The sequence below is a fragment of the Lithobates pipiens genome, unplaced genomic scaffold, assembly GCF_037356315.1.
Source record: "Lithobates pipiens isolate NorthernLeopardFrog02 unplaced genomic scaffold, aLitPip1_a1.2 Scaffold_8, whole genome shotgun sequence".
NCBI classification, from domain to species: domain Eukaryota; kingdom Metazoa; phylum Chordata; class Amphibia; order Anura; family Ranidae; genus Lithobates; species Lithobates pipiens.
The window spans coordinates 9997434-10012709 of NW_027507903.1; the positions used below are offsets into that span (position 1 = coordinate 9997434).

At 48.6% G+C, this 15276-nt stretch overlaps 1 protein-coding gene across 4 annotated transcripts in view; it reads left to right on the forward strand.

Moving 5' to 3' along the window:
• Positions 1–15276, forward strand: part of LOC143962650 (multiple epidermal growth factor-like domains protein 11) — a 981904-nt gene that overhangs the window by 756938 nt on the left and 209690 nt on the right. For all 4 annotated transcript variants that reach the window (XM_077471986.1, XM_077471983.1, XM_077471984.1 and 1 more), the window contains 3 exons: positions 1993–2113; positions 7389–7552; positions 7664–7766. In XM_077471986.1, the coding sequence (XP_077328112.1) occupies positions 1993–2113; positions 7389–7552; positions 7664–7766 (388 nt within the window). The remainder of the gene's footprint in view (positions 1–1992; positions 2114–7388; positions 7553–7663; positions 7767–15276) is intronic.

Below are 15276 nucleotides of genomic sequence, written 5' to 3' on the forward strand. Positions count from 1 at the left end.
TACAACATAAATTATAAACCACCATAGCAAAGAGTCCCCAACAGCCATACAACCACCATCACCCCATCCAAAAAAAACATAGGCACCTGACTTCCAGAGATCTTCATTTGAATTACCACCCCCCTTCTATCTTCTCAACTGGGCATTACTGACATAGTAAGCTAAGTGTTTTTTTCTGGTGCAGGACTTTATTTCAGCGGTAACGTGGAGGGATGTAGCTCCACCAACTCCAGCATTGAATGTAGGTAATGGCAACAGAGACAGTTTCAGACCTTGGGGGAGGCCCATGGCACTTCAGATTCGGGGGGGGGGGGGGGGGTCCTCATACACAGAGTCGGTCTACATTCTCAATGACAGTCACACCGTCTTCAAATGGATGTCATCCTGAGGTCACACATGCCCACACACGCAGTCATAGTGCTCTATGTATGGTTTTCTTGAGCTGCCAAAATTACATTTTGAAAAACGATACAACATATCAGTCCAGGGTTTTACAGATGATGGCTTCGCAAGATACATTTAATAAAAGAAAATATTTTAGATTTGTTTATCATTATTTTGTTTTTATTAGGGCCATTGCTTGCTTTTGCCCCACTTATAAATCCAGCCCTGAATGGCAAGGGGGTTCTGGGGACGTCTATTGTTGCTGGCTGCTGGAGGATCTCTTGATGCAGGGGTGAATTTATTGCTGCAGGCGGGGGTCTATTGTTGCTGGTTGCTAGAGGATCTCTTGTTTCAGGGGTGAATCTATTGCTGCGCACAGGGGTCTATTGTTGCTGGCTGCTGGAGGGTCTCTTGTTGCAGAGGTAAGTCTATTGCTGCGGGCGGGGGTCTATTGTTGTTGGTTGCTAGAGGATCTCTTGTTGCAGAGTTGAGTCTATTGCTGCAGGCAGGGGTCTATTGTTGCTGGTTGCTAGAGGATCTCTTGTTGCAGAGGTGAGTCTATTGCTGCGCACAGGGGTCTTTTGTTGCTGGCTGCTGGAGGATCTCTTGTTGCAGGGGTATATCTATTGCTGCGGGCGGGGGTCTAGTGTTGCCGGCTGCTGGAGGATCTCTTGTTGCAGGGGTGAATTTACTGCTGCGCACAGGGGTCTATTGTTGCTGGCTGCTGGAGGAGCTCTTATTGCAGGGGTAGATCTATAGATCTATTTCTGCGGGCGGGGGGGTCTATTGTTGCTGGTTGCTAGAGGATCTCTTATTGCAGAGGTGAGTCTATTATTGCTGGTGGGGGGTCTCTATTATTGCTGGTTGCTAGAGGATCTCTTGTTGCAGAGGTGAGTCTATTGCTGCTAGCGGAGGGTCTAGTGTTTCCATCTGCTGGAGGATCTCTTGTTGCAGGGGTGAACTTGTTGCTGCGGGCGGGGGTCTATTGTTATTGGCTGCTGGTGGATGTCTTGTTGCACAGTTGAATCTATTGCTGTGGGTGGTCTCTCCACAGGTTCTCGGCTCTTGATTGGACAGATTGTTAGCAGCGCAGCCATTGGCTCCCACTGCTGCCAATCAAATCCAATGACGCAGGCGACAGGGGGCGGGGCCGAGTCCTGCATTCAGCCTCTATTGACGCCGAATGCTGGACTCAGGAGCTCATCTGCAAGGTAACCCCCTCAGGAGAGCATTTCTCCCAGGGGGGTTATCTGATGTGGGGAGGAGCCGCGAACCGAGGGACCCCAGAAATGGATGTTCGGGGCCACTCTGTGCAAAACAAGCTGCACAGTGGAAGTAAGTATGATATGTTTGTTATTTAAAAAAATAAATAGAACAAAGATCCTTTAGTATCACTTTATGTTAACAATACCAGTAAGATAACCCTACAGGTCCAGCACTAGCTTTCCACTTTCCTCAACCATTGAAATGAATGGGCTGCCCTACACGGGGACGCCGCACCTGTCATTCTCTATAGAATACCCTGCCAAGCTCTCCTCCATTGGTAGTATAGTGTGAACGTGAGATTGCTGACCCCTGTCAAATTACCGTGTTATGTTCTATTTGCAGGGATCAGACTGTTCAGCCACGTGTCCTTCCGGAACGTATGGAACTGACTGCTCGTCGGTGTGCAACTGCAAAAACGGTGCAGCCTGCTCCCCGGTGGACGGGTCTTGTATGTGCAGGGAAGGTAATAGAGCTCAGCAATTGGCTGTCTATCATCGATGTGACCCATACCATTCACATAATAGTTGTCTGCGGCTGCACTTAGCACTGACCTTTTTATTGAATAAAACCTGGGCCCACGTAATTGATGTAAAAGCATTTTTTTTTTTCTAGTTAATTAACTGAGCATTCAGTATATTCAGGAAAAGAGTCTGCGCTCCGTGCAAGAGCAGCGAGATATTACACGGAGGGGACGGGGTCAGATTGACATCTCTGCTGATTACACATTTAACTTGTCCTCTAACTGCTGCCATAATGTAATATTAGTTGCAGCATCATCTTACCCATTATGTTCATCAGTCATTGGAAGTGGAGGATCCCTTCTAATAGAACTACCTTTTCAATTTTTTTATGTTGCAACATGACAGAGTGCATAGTATAATTAAAACAGGCATTGTACCAAATAATGGAACCAGAGAACAGAATTCTTAGCTGTAACTGGGTGACCCATGTTATCAATAATCTACTTCTTTATGAACCGGAACTCCAGATTATTTTTTCTTTAGCTGAAGCTTCATTATGGTAATTTTTAAATTGGTAGATTGGGATCCCCGTGGAAGCTTGAAATCACTGTAGTGCCTGGAGTTCAGGGTTAAAGCTGAAGTTTAGGTATGGTCATTTTTAAATAGTTACATATTTACACTGATAGTTACATTGATCCAGCTTGGACCAATGTAAGCATGTACCTATGTGTACCCAGTGTCGGGACAAGGTCATCTAGCACTCAGGGCGAAGGTGCAAAACGGCTCCCCGACCCCCCACCCCAAGAACATTGTGTGTCAACAAAAACCCCAGCACCATGCCCTCCTGACCCCCCAGCACCATGCCCTCTTGACCCTCCAGCACCATGCCTTCCTGTCCCCCAGCACCATGCCTTCCTGACCCCCCAGCACCATGTCCTCCTGACCCTCCAGCATCATGCCCTCCTGACCCCCCAGCACCATGCCCTCTTGACCCTCCAGCACCATGCCTTCCTGACCCCCCAGCACCATGCCTTCCTGACCCCCAGCACCATGTCCTCTTGACCCCCAGCACCATGCCCTCCTGACACCCCAGCACCATGTCCTCCTGACCCTCCAGCACCATGTCCTACTGACCCTCCAGCACCATGCCTTCCTGACTCCCCCAGCACCATGCCTTCCTGACCCTCCAGCACCATGCCTTCCTGACCCCCCAGCACCATGCCTTCCTGACCCCCCAGCACCATGCCTTCCTGACCCCCCAGCACCATGCCCTCCTGACCCCCCAGCACCATGCCCTCTTGACCCTCCAGCACCATGCCTTCCTGACCCCACAGCACCATGCCTTCCTGACCCCCCAGCACCATGCCTTCCTGACCCCCCAGCACCATGCCTTCCTGACCCCCCAGCACCATGCCCTCCTGACACCCCAGCACCATGTCCTCCTGACCCTCCAGCACCATGCCCTCCTGACCCCCCCAGCACCATGCCTTCCTGACCCCCCCAGCACCATGCCTTCCTGACCCCCCAGCACCATGCCTTCCTGTCCCCCAGCACCATGCCCTCCTGACCCCCCAGCACCATGTCCTCCTGACCCTCCAGCATCATGCCCTCCTGACCCCCCAGCACCATGCCCTCTTGACCCTCCAGCACCATGCCTTCCTGACCCCCCAGCACCATGCCTTCCTGACCCCCAGCACCATGTCCTCCTGACCCCCCAGCACCATGCCCTCCTGACACCCCAGCACCATGCCCTCCTGACACCCCAGCACCATGTCCTCCTGACCCTCCAGCACCATGTCCTACTGACCCCCAGCATCATGCCCTCCTGACCCCCCCAACACCATGTTCTCCTGACCCTCAGCATGATGCCCTCCTGACTCTCCAGCACTATTCATAGTTTCATAGGTTGAATAAAGACACCAGTCCATCCAGTTCAGGAGTGAGTGAGGTGTCTACCCCTATCCCTGTACATTGCACACTCACATTGGTCCCTACCCTCAAGGAGCCCAGAATCCAAAGTCCCCATTCATATGCTAGGGCCAATTTTGGACAGAAGCCAATTAACCTACCTGCATGTCTTTGGAGTGTGAGAGGAAACTGGAGTACCCGGAGGAAACCCACGCAGGCACAGGGAGAACATGCAAACTCCAGGCAGGTAGAGCCGTGTCTGGGATTTGAACCAGCGACCCTTTTTACTGCTAGGTGAGAGTGCTAACCACTACACCACTGTGCCGCCCTATTCTGTCCTGACACCCCAGCCCTCCTGTTTCCCCAGTACTGTGCCCTCCTGACCCTCCAGTATCATGCTGTCCTGATCGCCCACAATACCATATCCTCCTGTTCCCCACCCAGTGCCATGTCCTCTTGGCACTCCAACCGATCTGACACCCCAGTACCATGCCCTCTTTTGATTCCCCAGTACTATGCCCTAATGACCCACCTATAACTAGCCCTTCTGACCCTAGTTCTACATACTACAGACCTCTGTACCCTGCCCTATATGCTACTGACCTTTATACCCTGCCCTACATGCTACTGACCTCTATACTCTGCCCTACATGCTACTGACCTCTGTACCCTGCCCTACATGCTACTGACCTCTGTACGCTACCCTACATGCTACTGACCTTTGTACACTGCCCTACATGCTACTGACCTCTGTATGCTTCCCTACATACTACTGACCTCTGTACGCTGCCCTACATGCTACTGACATCTGTACTCTGCCCTACATCCTGCTCACCTCTGTAAACTTCCCTACCTACTACTGACCTCTGTACGCTACCCTACATACTACTGACCTCTGTACGCTACCCTACATACTACTGACCTCTGTATGCTGCCCTACATGCTACTGACCTCTGTACACTGCGCTACATGCTACTGACATCTGTACGCTGCCCTACATGCTACTGACATCTGTACTCTGCCCTACATCCTACTTACCTCTGTAAACTGCCCTACATCTTACTCACCTCTGTAAACTGCCCTACCTACTACTGACCTCTGTACGCTACTCTACATGCTACTGACCTCTGTACGCTGCCCTACATGCTACTGACCTCTGTACGCTGCCCTATATCTTACTGACCTCTGTACACTGCCCTACATCCTACTCACCTCTGTAAACTGCCCTACATAATACTAACCCCTGTACACTGCTCTAACTACTACTGACCCCTTTACACTGCCCTACATCCTACTTACACTGGGCAGAAATCAGAGCAGATAGCCAGACCTGAAACTAGTCAAGAAAATCAGCCTGCAGTACCAGATGTTCTGCTTTCTTAATGAACTCCGGCATCTGAATTGTGGGGGTGATCAACTCCCCAGACATTAAAAAATGTGAATGAAAGTGAATGTTGAGTTTCTCACTGAAGCTAACTTAGGGTAAGTTTATATTTTTATAGTGACATTAGTTTTAGTAGATTTTTTTGGGGGCTTGCTAGTTCATTTCTTTAAAAAAAAGGGGGGGGGCTGCACCCCACTGACCTTTGATCTCTTTAATGTTGTCCAGATAGATCTCCATCTCTCAGAGGATGCCTACCCCTGCCCTAGAGGCTGGAAATCACTGTAGTGTATGCCACTACTCCAGTCATCTCCACTAGTTTCCATTTGCTTCCGGGTCTTGTGCCAAGTGGCTGCTCTGCTGCATTGTGAACACAGGAGGTCGGCCACTTGGCACAGGCGCCATTCGGAGAATGCTTTGCATTTTCTCAATTGATGCAAAGCATTCTCTGATTGGACAAAGTGGAGAAGTGGAACAGTGACGTCACAGTCTCCACCTCAACCAATCAGAGAATGCTTTGCATTCATTGGGAAAACGCAATGTGTTTCCTGAATGGCTCCTGTGCCAAATGAGTGAAACTGTGTTTAAAGTCTAGCAGGACAGCAGGTCAGGCATGTGACCCAGAAGCTAGTGGAGATCACTGTGGTAGTGGTTGTGGCAGTGCATGACTGGTCCTGTGCAGGGGTGTATCTACTGTGGGGCAAACAACTGAGACCAACGATGGGACACCATTCCTCCCACTGACACCAACGATCGGGCACCATTCCTCCCACTGACACCAACGATCAGGCACTATTCCTCCCACTAACACCAATGATGAGGCCCCATTCCCTCCACTGACACCAACGATGGATCACTATTCCTCCCACTGACACCAATGATGGATCACTATTCCTCCCACTGACACCAATGATGGGGCACTATTCCTCCCACTGGCAGAAATGATGGGGCACTATTCCTCCCACTGACACCAACAATGGAGCACCATTCCTCACTGGCACCAATGATGGGGCACTATTCCTCCCACTGACACCAATGATGGGACACTATTCCTCCCACTGACACCAACAATGGAGCACCATTCCTCACTAGCACCAATGATGGGGCACTATTCCTCCCACTGTCACCAATGATGGGGCACTATTCCTCCCACTTACACCAATGATGGGGCACTATTCCTCCCACTGTCACCAATGATGGGGCACTATTCCTCCCACTGGCAGCAATGATGGCACACTATTCCTCCCACTGACACCAACAATGGAGCACCATTCCTCACTGGCACCAATGATGGGGCACTATTCCTCCCACTGGCAGCAATGGTGGGGCACTATTGCTCCCACTGACACCAATGATGGGGCACTATTCCTCCCACTGACCCCAATGATGGGGCATTATTCCTCTCATTGACACCAATGATGAAGCACTATTCCTCCCATTGACACCAGTGATGGGGCACTATTCCTCCCACTGGCAGCAATGATGGGGCATTATTCCTCCAATTGACACCAATGATGAAGCACTATTCCTCCCACTGACACCAGTGATGGGGCACTATTCCTCCCACTGGCAGCAATGATGGGGCACTATTCCTCCCACTGACACAAACAATGGAGCCCCATTCCTCACTGGCACCAATGATGGGGCACTATTCCTCCCACTGACCTCAATGATATGGCACTTTCCTCCCACTGGCACAAATGATGGGGCACTATTCTCCCCACTGACACCAATGATGGGGCACTATTCCTCCCATTGACACCAATGATGGGGCACTATTTCTCCCACTGGCACCAGCAATGGGGCCCCCAAAGTGTGAAGGACAGACAGTAAACTGGTCCTTTGTTTAGAGCATTTGGAGACCCCTGGTTTAGAACAGGTAACCAAAGAAAGCATAACATCTGCAGGAGTTCTGTGCACCATGAAAGAGTATGTGTATGTGTATGGAAAATCACAGATGATATATGAATCCTTTCTTTTCTATACAGGTTGGCAAGGGACAGATTGCTCCATTCCTTGTTCAAGCGGCACTTGGGGATTGAGCTGCAATCAGACCTGTCACTGTTTGAACGATGCTTCTTGTAACACTGTAAATGGTAGCTGCATGTGCGCTGCAGGCTGGATGGGAGACATCTGCGAACAACTGTGCCCGGTAATAAATATGACTTTATTTTATCCATACCAATGACTTCCTCCATTTATCGTCGTTCCTTTATGTGTCTGCTGACCCCGGTCCTTCCTCTCTTTTTTTTTTTTCTCCTAGGAGGAGATGTATGGCCTGAACTGCGCTGAACACTGCGACTGCAGCCATGCAGAGGGATGCGACCCCGTCACCGGTCACTGTCACTGCCTGGCTGGATGGACGGGTAGGTGAAAGATGATAGACAGGTTCTTATAGGTTACTGCACTGTTTATTGCTCTTTACCTAGTATGATTTAGAATGTAAGTCAGGGGGGTTTAATTTTATGGAAATTGTATGCCCCTAGCTGTAAGGCCAGGGCCTTCTTTAAGGCAGGGCAAAAGAGGCAGCTGCCCTGGGCTCTGTCATTGCTGTGGGGCCCAAAGCAGCTTCCTCATACTTGCCAACTATCCTGGTTTAAATTCCCTTGTAGTTTTAGTGCCGTGATGTGTCCCGATATCTCAGTTTGAAGTGTTGCTGCCAAGCTCTGCCCTATTGTGTACGGATGACTTACCTGTAGACCCTGTGTTTACATGTAGATAACTGGCATTGATATGTAAATAGAGGTGGCATTCATATGTATATCTTCTCATTACATTGGGGCTTGATGTAAAATCCTTTTATTCACACAAGTGGCCAGTGTGAAGGTCCCCCTTACATTGGTTTTCAGTGTCACTCCCTCCTTACATTGGTATTTACTGTGAATGCTTCTATTACATTGGTGGTCAGTGTAAATCCCTCCTTACATTGGTATTTACTGTGAATGCTTCTATTACATTGGTGGTCCGTGTAAATCCCTCCTTACATTGGTGTTTACTGTGAATGCTTCTATTACAATGGTGGTCAGTGTAAGTCCCTCCTTACATTGGTGTTTACTGTGAATGCTTCTATTACATTGGTGGTCAGTGTAAATCCCTCCTTACATTGGTGTTTACTGTGAATGCTTCTATTACATTGGTGGTCAGTGTAAATCCCTCCTTACATTGGTTTTTACTGTGAATGCTTCTATTACATTGGTGGTCAGTGTAAATCCCTCCTTACATTGGTGTTGACTGTGAATGCTTCTAATACATTAGTGGTCAGTGTAAATCCCTCCTTACATTTGTGTTTACTGTGAATGCTTATATTACATTAGTGGTCAGTGTAAATCCCTCCTTACATTGGTGTTTACTGTGAATGCTTCTAGTACATTGGTGGTCAGTGTAAATCCCTCCTTACATTGGTGTTTACTGTGAATGCTTATATTACATTGGTGGTCAGTGTAAATTCCTCCTTACATTGGTGGTTACTGTGAATGCTTCTATTACATTAGTGGTCAGTGTAAATCCCTCCTTACATTGGTGTTTACTGTGAATGCTTCTATTACATTAGTGGTCAGTGTAAATCCCTTCTTACATTGGTGTTTACTGTGAATGCTTCTATTACATTCGTGGTTAGTGTAAATCCCTCCTTACATTGGTGTTTAGTGTGAATGCTTCTATTACATTGGTGGTCAGTGTAAATCTCTCCTTATATTGGTGTTTAGTGTGAATGCCTCTATTACAATGGTGGTCAGTGTAAGTCCCTCCTTACATTGGTGTTTACTGTGAATGCTTCCATTACATTGGTGGTCAGTGTAAATCCCTCCTTACATTGTTTTTTACTGTGAATGCTTCTATTACATTGGTGGTCAGTGTAAATCCCTCCTTACATTGGTGGTTACTGTGAATGCTTATATTACATTAGTGGTCGGTGTAAATCCCTCCTTACATTGGGGTTTACTGTGAATGCTTCTATCACATTAGTGATCAGTGCAAATTTCTCCTTACATTGGTGGTTACTGTGAATGTTTCTGTTACATTGGTGGTCAGTGTAAATCCCTCCTTACATTGGTGTTTACTGTGAATGCTTCTATTACATTGGTGGTCAGGGTAAATCCCTCCTTACATTGGTGTTTACTGTGCATGCTTCTATTACATTAGTGGTCAGTGTAAACTCCTATTACATTGGTGGCCAGTGTTGAAACTCCTCTTTATATTGGTAGTCGGTAAAGAAATTAGTATTGCCACTGATCACACCCTCCCCTCCCCCCAGCACTGCCACTGATCCCAGGAGTTCTAGATTCCCTAGGAGTTTCCTGTCTATTGATAAGGTCCCCTCACCACCCCAATCCATGGTGTGCAGGCAGGTGGAGAGCGAAATTGCATGGGGGGGGGGGGGGGGGCAAGAAAATGTTTGCCCAGGGTCCAATCAATATTAAAGACGGCCCTGTGTAAGGCCCCATTCACGGCTGAGCATTTTGTAGCTCGGTGGGCTCTATTCACTAAAGCAGATCACATGCAGTATTTAGGTGATCTGCTAAAAATGTAAATTCACTATCTCTTTATGCAGTATCACCTTTAAAAGCAAAAATGCTTGGAAAATACTGCATAAAACTGCATTAAAGTTAAGCCAATAAAGTAAATAGGCCAAGCTAATTTTTTATATTGCGTAGGGTGTATAGAACCCAGTGGCGGCCACTCATTAGGGGCGCGAAAGCCCCCCCCCCAATCCATGCGTCCGGCCCCCTAATCTACATGCAGGGTGCCGGACGCATGGATTTCTATAGATTTTTATTCTTAGAAGCAGATGATTAGAGCCTGAGACTCTAATTGGCTTCAAAAAGGGAGAGTTCAGGGCGCAGAGCACTGCGCTCTGATCCCACCCTGTTGTGTGACATTACCAAATTATTCGCTAATGTCCTACTGTTTCTCCTCCTGGCCAATCAGGAAGCGGGTCCTGAGACCCTGTTGCCCGGGAGTCCTAAGACCCAATTGGCGGATAGTCCGAAGACCCCATTGCCCGGGAGGAGAAGCGTCGGCCGGGACACGGAAGAGATGGAGGAGGGAAGCAGCCATGACCGGCACGGGGTAAGTTTGGGGGTGACGTGGTCCTATTGGGCGAAACAGCGACCGAGGGTGGCGGTGTTGTCATCGATGTGCGGTGGTGGGCTCGAGTGACTGGGGGGGTGGGGGTTAGTGTGGGGTGGTGGGCTGGAGCGACGGGGGGGCGGGGTCTGTGGTCAGGTCTGTCTGCTGTGGCCGGGACACGGAGGAGATGGAGGAGGGAAGCAGCCATGACCGGCACGGGGTAAGTTTGGGGGTGACGTGGTCCTGTTGGGCGAAACAGCGACCGAGGGGGGCGGTGTTGTCATCGGTGTGCGGTGGTGGGCTCGAGTGACTGGGGGGGTGGGGGTTAGTGTGGGGTGGTGGGCTGGAGCGATGGCAGGGGGGGGGTCTGTGGTCAAGTCTGTCTGCTGAGGCCGGGACACGGAGGAGATGGAGGAGGGAAGCAGCCATGACCGGCACGGGGTAAGTTTGGGGGTGACGTGGTCCTGTTGGGCGAAACAGCGAACGGGGGTGGGCGGTGTTGTCAGCGGTGTGCGGTGGTGGGCTCGAGTGACTGGGGGGGTGGGGGTTAGTGTGGGGTGGTGGACTGGAGCAACGGGAGGACCGATGAAGCACCAGCCGCCACCGATAGAACCCCTGAATTTTTGGGTGCTATTGGCTTAAGAGCTGATTCGGCCTGCCCTAGATGTGGTAATTCTGGATCTCTGATACACCTATTGTGGCATTGCCCAAAGCTCCAGAGGTATTGGGCGGAAATTGTGGGTACCCTTAACAGGATTTTAGATGTGGACCTTCAAGTGGATTCTCTTACATGTTTATTGGGCCATGTTGATCGTTCATTGCTTAAGCCACCAAAGTGGACTACGGTCCTGCATACACTGTTCGTGGCCCCGGAGACAAATTGCCCTTAGGTTGACTTCCCCACACATCAAATGCTGCGTACGCACGACCGGTTTTCCCGTCGGAATGAACTCCGAAGGTTTTTCCGCTGAAACTGTCACGCGGATACACAATCACACCAAAGTCCGATCGTTAAGAACGCGGTGACGTACAGCACGTACGACGGGACTAGAAAAAGGAAGTTCAATAGCCAGTAGCCAAAAGCTTCCATCTCGTACTTGCTTCAGAGCATGCGTCGTTTTTTGGTTCATCGGAACAGCATACAGACAAACAATTCCCATTAGGAATTGGTTCCGTCGGAAATATTTAAAACATGTTCTATTTCTATTTCTAGGTCCGTCAGAATTTTCGTAAAAAAAAAAAAAAAAAGTCTGATGAGGCCCACACACGATCGGAATATACGATGAAAAGATTCCATATGACTTTTTTCTGTCGGACATTCCGCTCCTGTGTAAGCGGCATAAGAGGTTTCACTCAATCTGGTCACTATGGCTAGAGCATATGAGTTTGGGTTTGAGTCAGGGACAGACCTGCTTAGACATAGGTCCATGCAGGGGTGGACTGACCATTGGGCCACTCGGGAACTGCCTGAGGGCCCCATGCCACTAGGGGGCCCCATCAGGGTTGCCAGCCTCATTAAAACCAGGGATAGTATGTAAAAATCTGTGTTTTTTTTTACATCTGTCTCTGAAATGTCCCTTACCGACATCCTTTTGGTCTAAAAATCCTGAGATTATAGCTGCCCCACCTCTCCAGTACCTTCTCAGCCAATAGAAACATGTCTGTGTATACTGTGTGTACATGTCTGTGTATACTGTGTGGTTGTATACTGTGTCTGTGTCTTTGTGTCTACTGTGTGGCCCCATAATCTCTGATTGCCTGGGGGCCCCATAATCTCCTATTTCCTGGGGGTCCCATGAGTTGTCAGTCCGCCCCTGGGTCCATCTACATTGTTTGATGTATGAACGGAAGCGTCTTTTTTTTTCTTATTTTTGTAGGTTTTATAAGCTTTTTTGTGTTAGTTTTTTTTCTGTCTTTTGTGTCTATGTTTATAAATGAAAAAAAAAAACATCTGGAAAAAATAAATAAATAGATGCATGTAAAAGACACGGGTTTGGGGTGGAGGAACTTGACTGGCCTGCACAGAGTCTTGACCTCAACCCGATAGAACACCTTTGGGGTGAATTGGAGCGGAGACTGCGAGCCAGGCCTTATTGCCCCAACATCAGCGCCTGACCTCACAAATGCACTTCTGGAAGAACGGTCAAACATTCCCATAGACACACTCCTAAACCTTGTGGATGGCCTTCCCAGAAGAGTTGAAGCTGTTATAGCTGCAAAGGGGGGACCAATTTAATATTGAACCCTACGGACTAAGGCCGCGTACACACGGGCGGATTGTCTGCCCAACTAAGTTCGTCAGACAATCCGACAGACAGTCCGTTCAACTTTTCAATGAACGGACTTGACCACACACGATGAACAGACAGTCCGCTGAAAACGTGCGCGATGACGTGTACAGCACGTACGACGGGACTAGAAAAACGACGTCCATTACACAGCAATGCAACCTTCAGCCGTGTAAACCCTTTCTGAGCATGCGCCATACTTAGTCCGTCCAACTTGCCTACACACGAGCGGACTGTCCGCTGAAACCAAGTTTGGACGGACAAAATTACGGAAATTCCGAAAGACAAAGTCCGTCGGACTGTCCGCTGAAAAAGTCCGCTGAAGCCCACACACGAGCGGATTGTCCGCTGAAACACGGTTCAGCGGACTAAGTTGGGCAGACAATCCGCCCGTGTGTACGCGGCCTTAGACTGGGATGCCATTAAAGCGGAGCTGCCTCCACCCGAATTACACTCCTATGCCCTTAGGATTGTATTGTGGTCTAATTGCAGGATATCCCCCTTACCTTGCTGCTGGCATCTTCTGCGTTTCTTTCTTTTTCAATTTCCTGGTCCTTCAGCAGCAGGTCTGCGCTTCCTGTTGGCCGCACTGCCTCCTGGGATAGTTTTTTTCAATTTCCCAGGAGTCTGTGCGGCGCCCTGAGTTATTGTCAGCGCTCGATTTGTTTCATCTGCGCATGCGCGATATCGGCGATTGAACGGGCGCTGCATGCTGGGACATCAGCAGCACAGTGTCCCGGAAGAGAATGCCTGTGGGCTTCACATGCCCACAGGCAAGATGGAAAACATCAGGAGACGTTTTTATAAAGTATTTTCAATCCGGAAAAACGTCAGCAGGAGACTTAGCCCTTGTACACACACGGTCGGACATTCTGACAACCAAATCCGTTGGATTTTGTCCGACGGATTTTGTGCGAAACTGTTGCATACACACAGTCGGACAAAGTTGTCGGAAAATCGGATCGTTCAGAACGTGATGACGTTATTTCGTTAGGACGGGACTACGTTCAGGCTAGTAGCCAATAGCTTTGGTGTAGGAATTTGGAATTAGGAATTCTCTACACATGATCGGACAAAGTCCGATTGGATCATGTTGTCGGAAAATTTTATAGCCCAGCTGGAAAACTTGGTCCGTCAGATACTCCGACGGGAAACATTCTGATGGAGCCCACACACTGTCGGATTATCTGACAACACGGTCCTATCGGACATTGTCCATCAGAATGTCCGACCGTGTGTACAAGGGCTAAGAAAGAAGAAAAAGTAAGTTAAATTATTATAAAACTTACTCCTTGGCATTTCCCCCAAGAAAAAAAAAAAAAAACGGCGGTGGAACCCCGCTTTAAAGTTCATGTGCGTGTAAAGGCAGGCGTCCCAATACTTTTTAGTAATATAGTGTATATACTTATTTTGGTTCAAGCTGGATCAAGATAACTACGCAATAAAAGCCATACCTTGAGTTCCACTTTAAGCGGCCACTTCTGCAACCTGTATAGATTATCTATACCTCGGCCCTTCAATCAGAATGAAGCAGCTGGTTGTAGAAGAATAAAATGACTAGGTGGATGGTGTTGTGATAAAAGAACATGGAATGCAGGTTGGTGGCCAGTCTAGTTGTTGACGTAGAACGAGCGCTGCAGTGTTCTTGTAGAAACCTGTTTGTCCCCCATGTGGCTGTGTATTTGCCTTGGTAGAATCAGAGCGAAGAGCACAGCCGGGCGCTGAGCAGCCTTGTGCAGTAAATTAAATAGATATTATCAGCTTAACAAACACACAGCTCTCCGTCTGCTCGGCACTGATTGGTGTGAGAGCCAGCGGCAAGCAGGCCTGTGTGCACGGAGATTACTGACCTCCAGTATGGTGGGGATGGGAGGCGGGGAGGATGTCACAATTGGGTACCTAACTTCTCAAGTCTCCGGCATTCGCGGCCGTTCGAAGAATTACTGCATACAAGTGGAGAATGCAAACTTTATTCTGTTGTTTCTTTTTCCATTTAAAATGAAGTTATTTGGGAATGCCTAGTTTGTAAAACTAAAACAAAAAATGGCAACGGCTCCAATTTTTTAATTTTTATGCATTTTTATTTATTTTTTCCAAGAAACAGTATCAGACAAAATTACAACGTGATATAACCTGATCCTCATAGAGATCTGTTGTAAGTAGCCCATGGTGGCCAGACTATAATGGGTTGGGTCCCAATAAGAGATAATATCACCTCTGGATTTTAGGACTGAGTAGTATGACATAGGTGGGCTGGAAGGCCAAGAGGGAGTCATTAAAGGGCCCTAACCCACTGAGCGGCTAACTCCGTCTCACAAGTTCAAAGTGTTAAACAGTATACATTATAAGAAAGCTTTCCCGTTGTAGCACTAACCCCCGAAGGAGCTGCTGGTTTTGTTTGGGCTTACCGTTACCTCACCTGCTCGCCTCTCCGTCTTAGGGGTCCCGTTGGAAAGTAGCCCAAATGATGTTGAATCCGACACTTATGCCGCGTACACACAACCGGACTTTTTGACAGCAA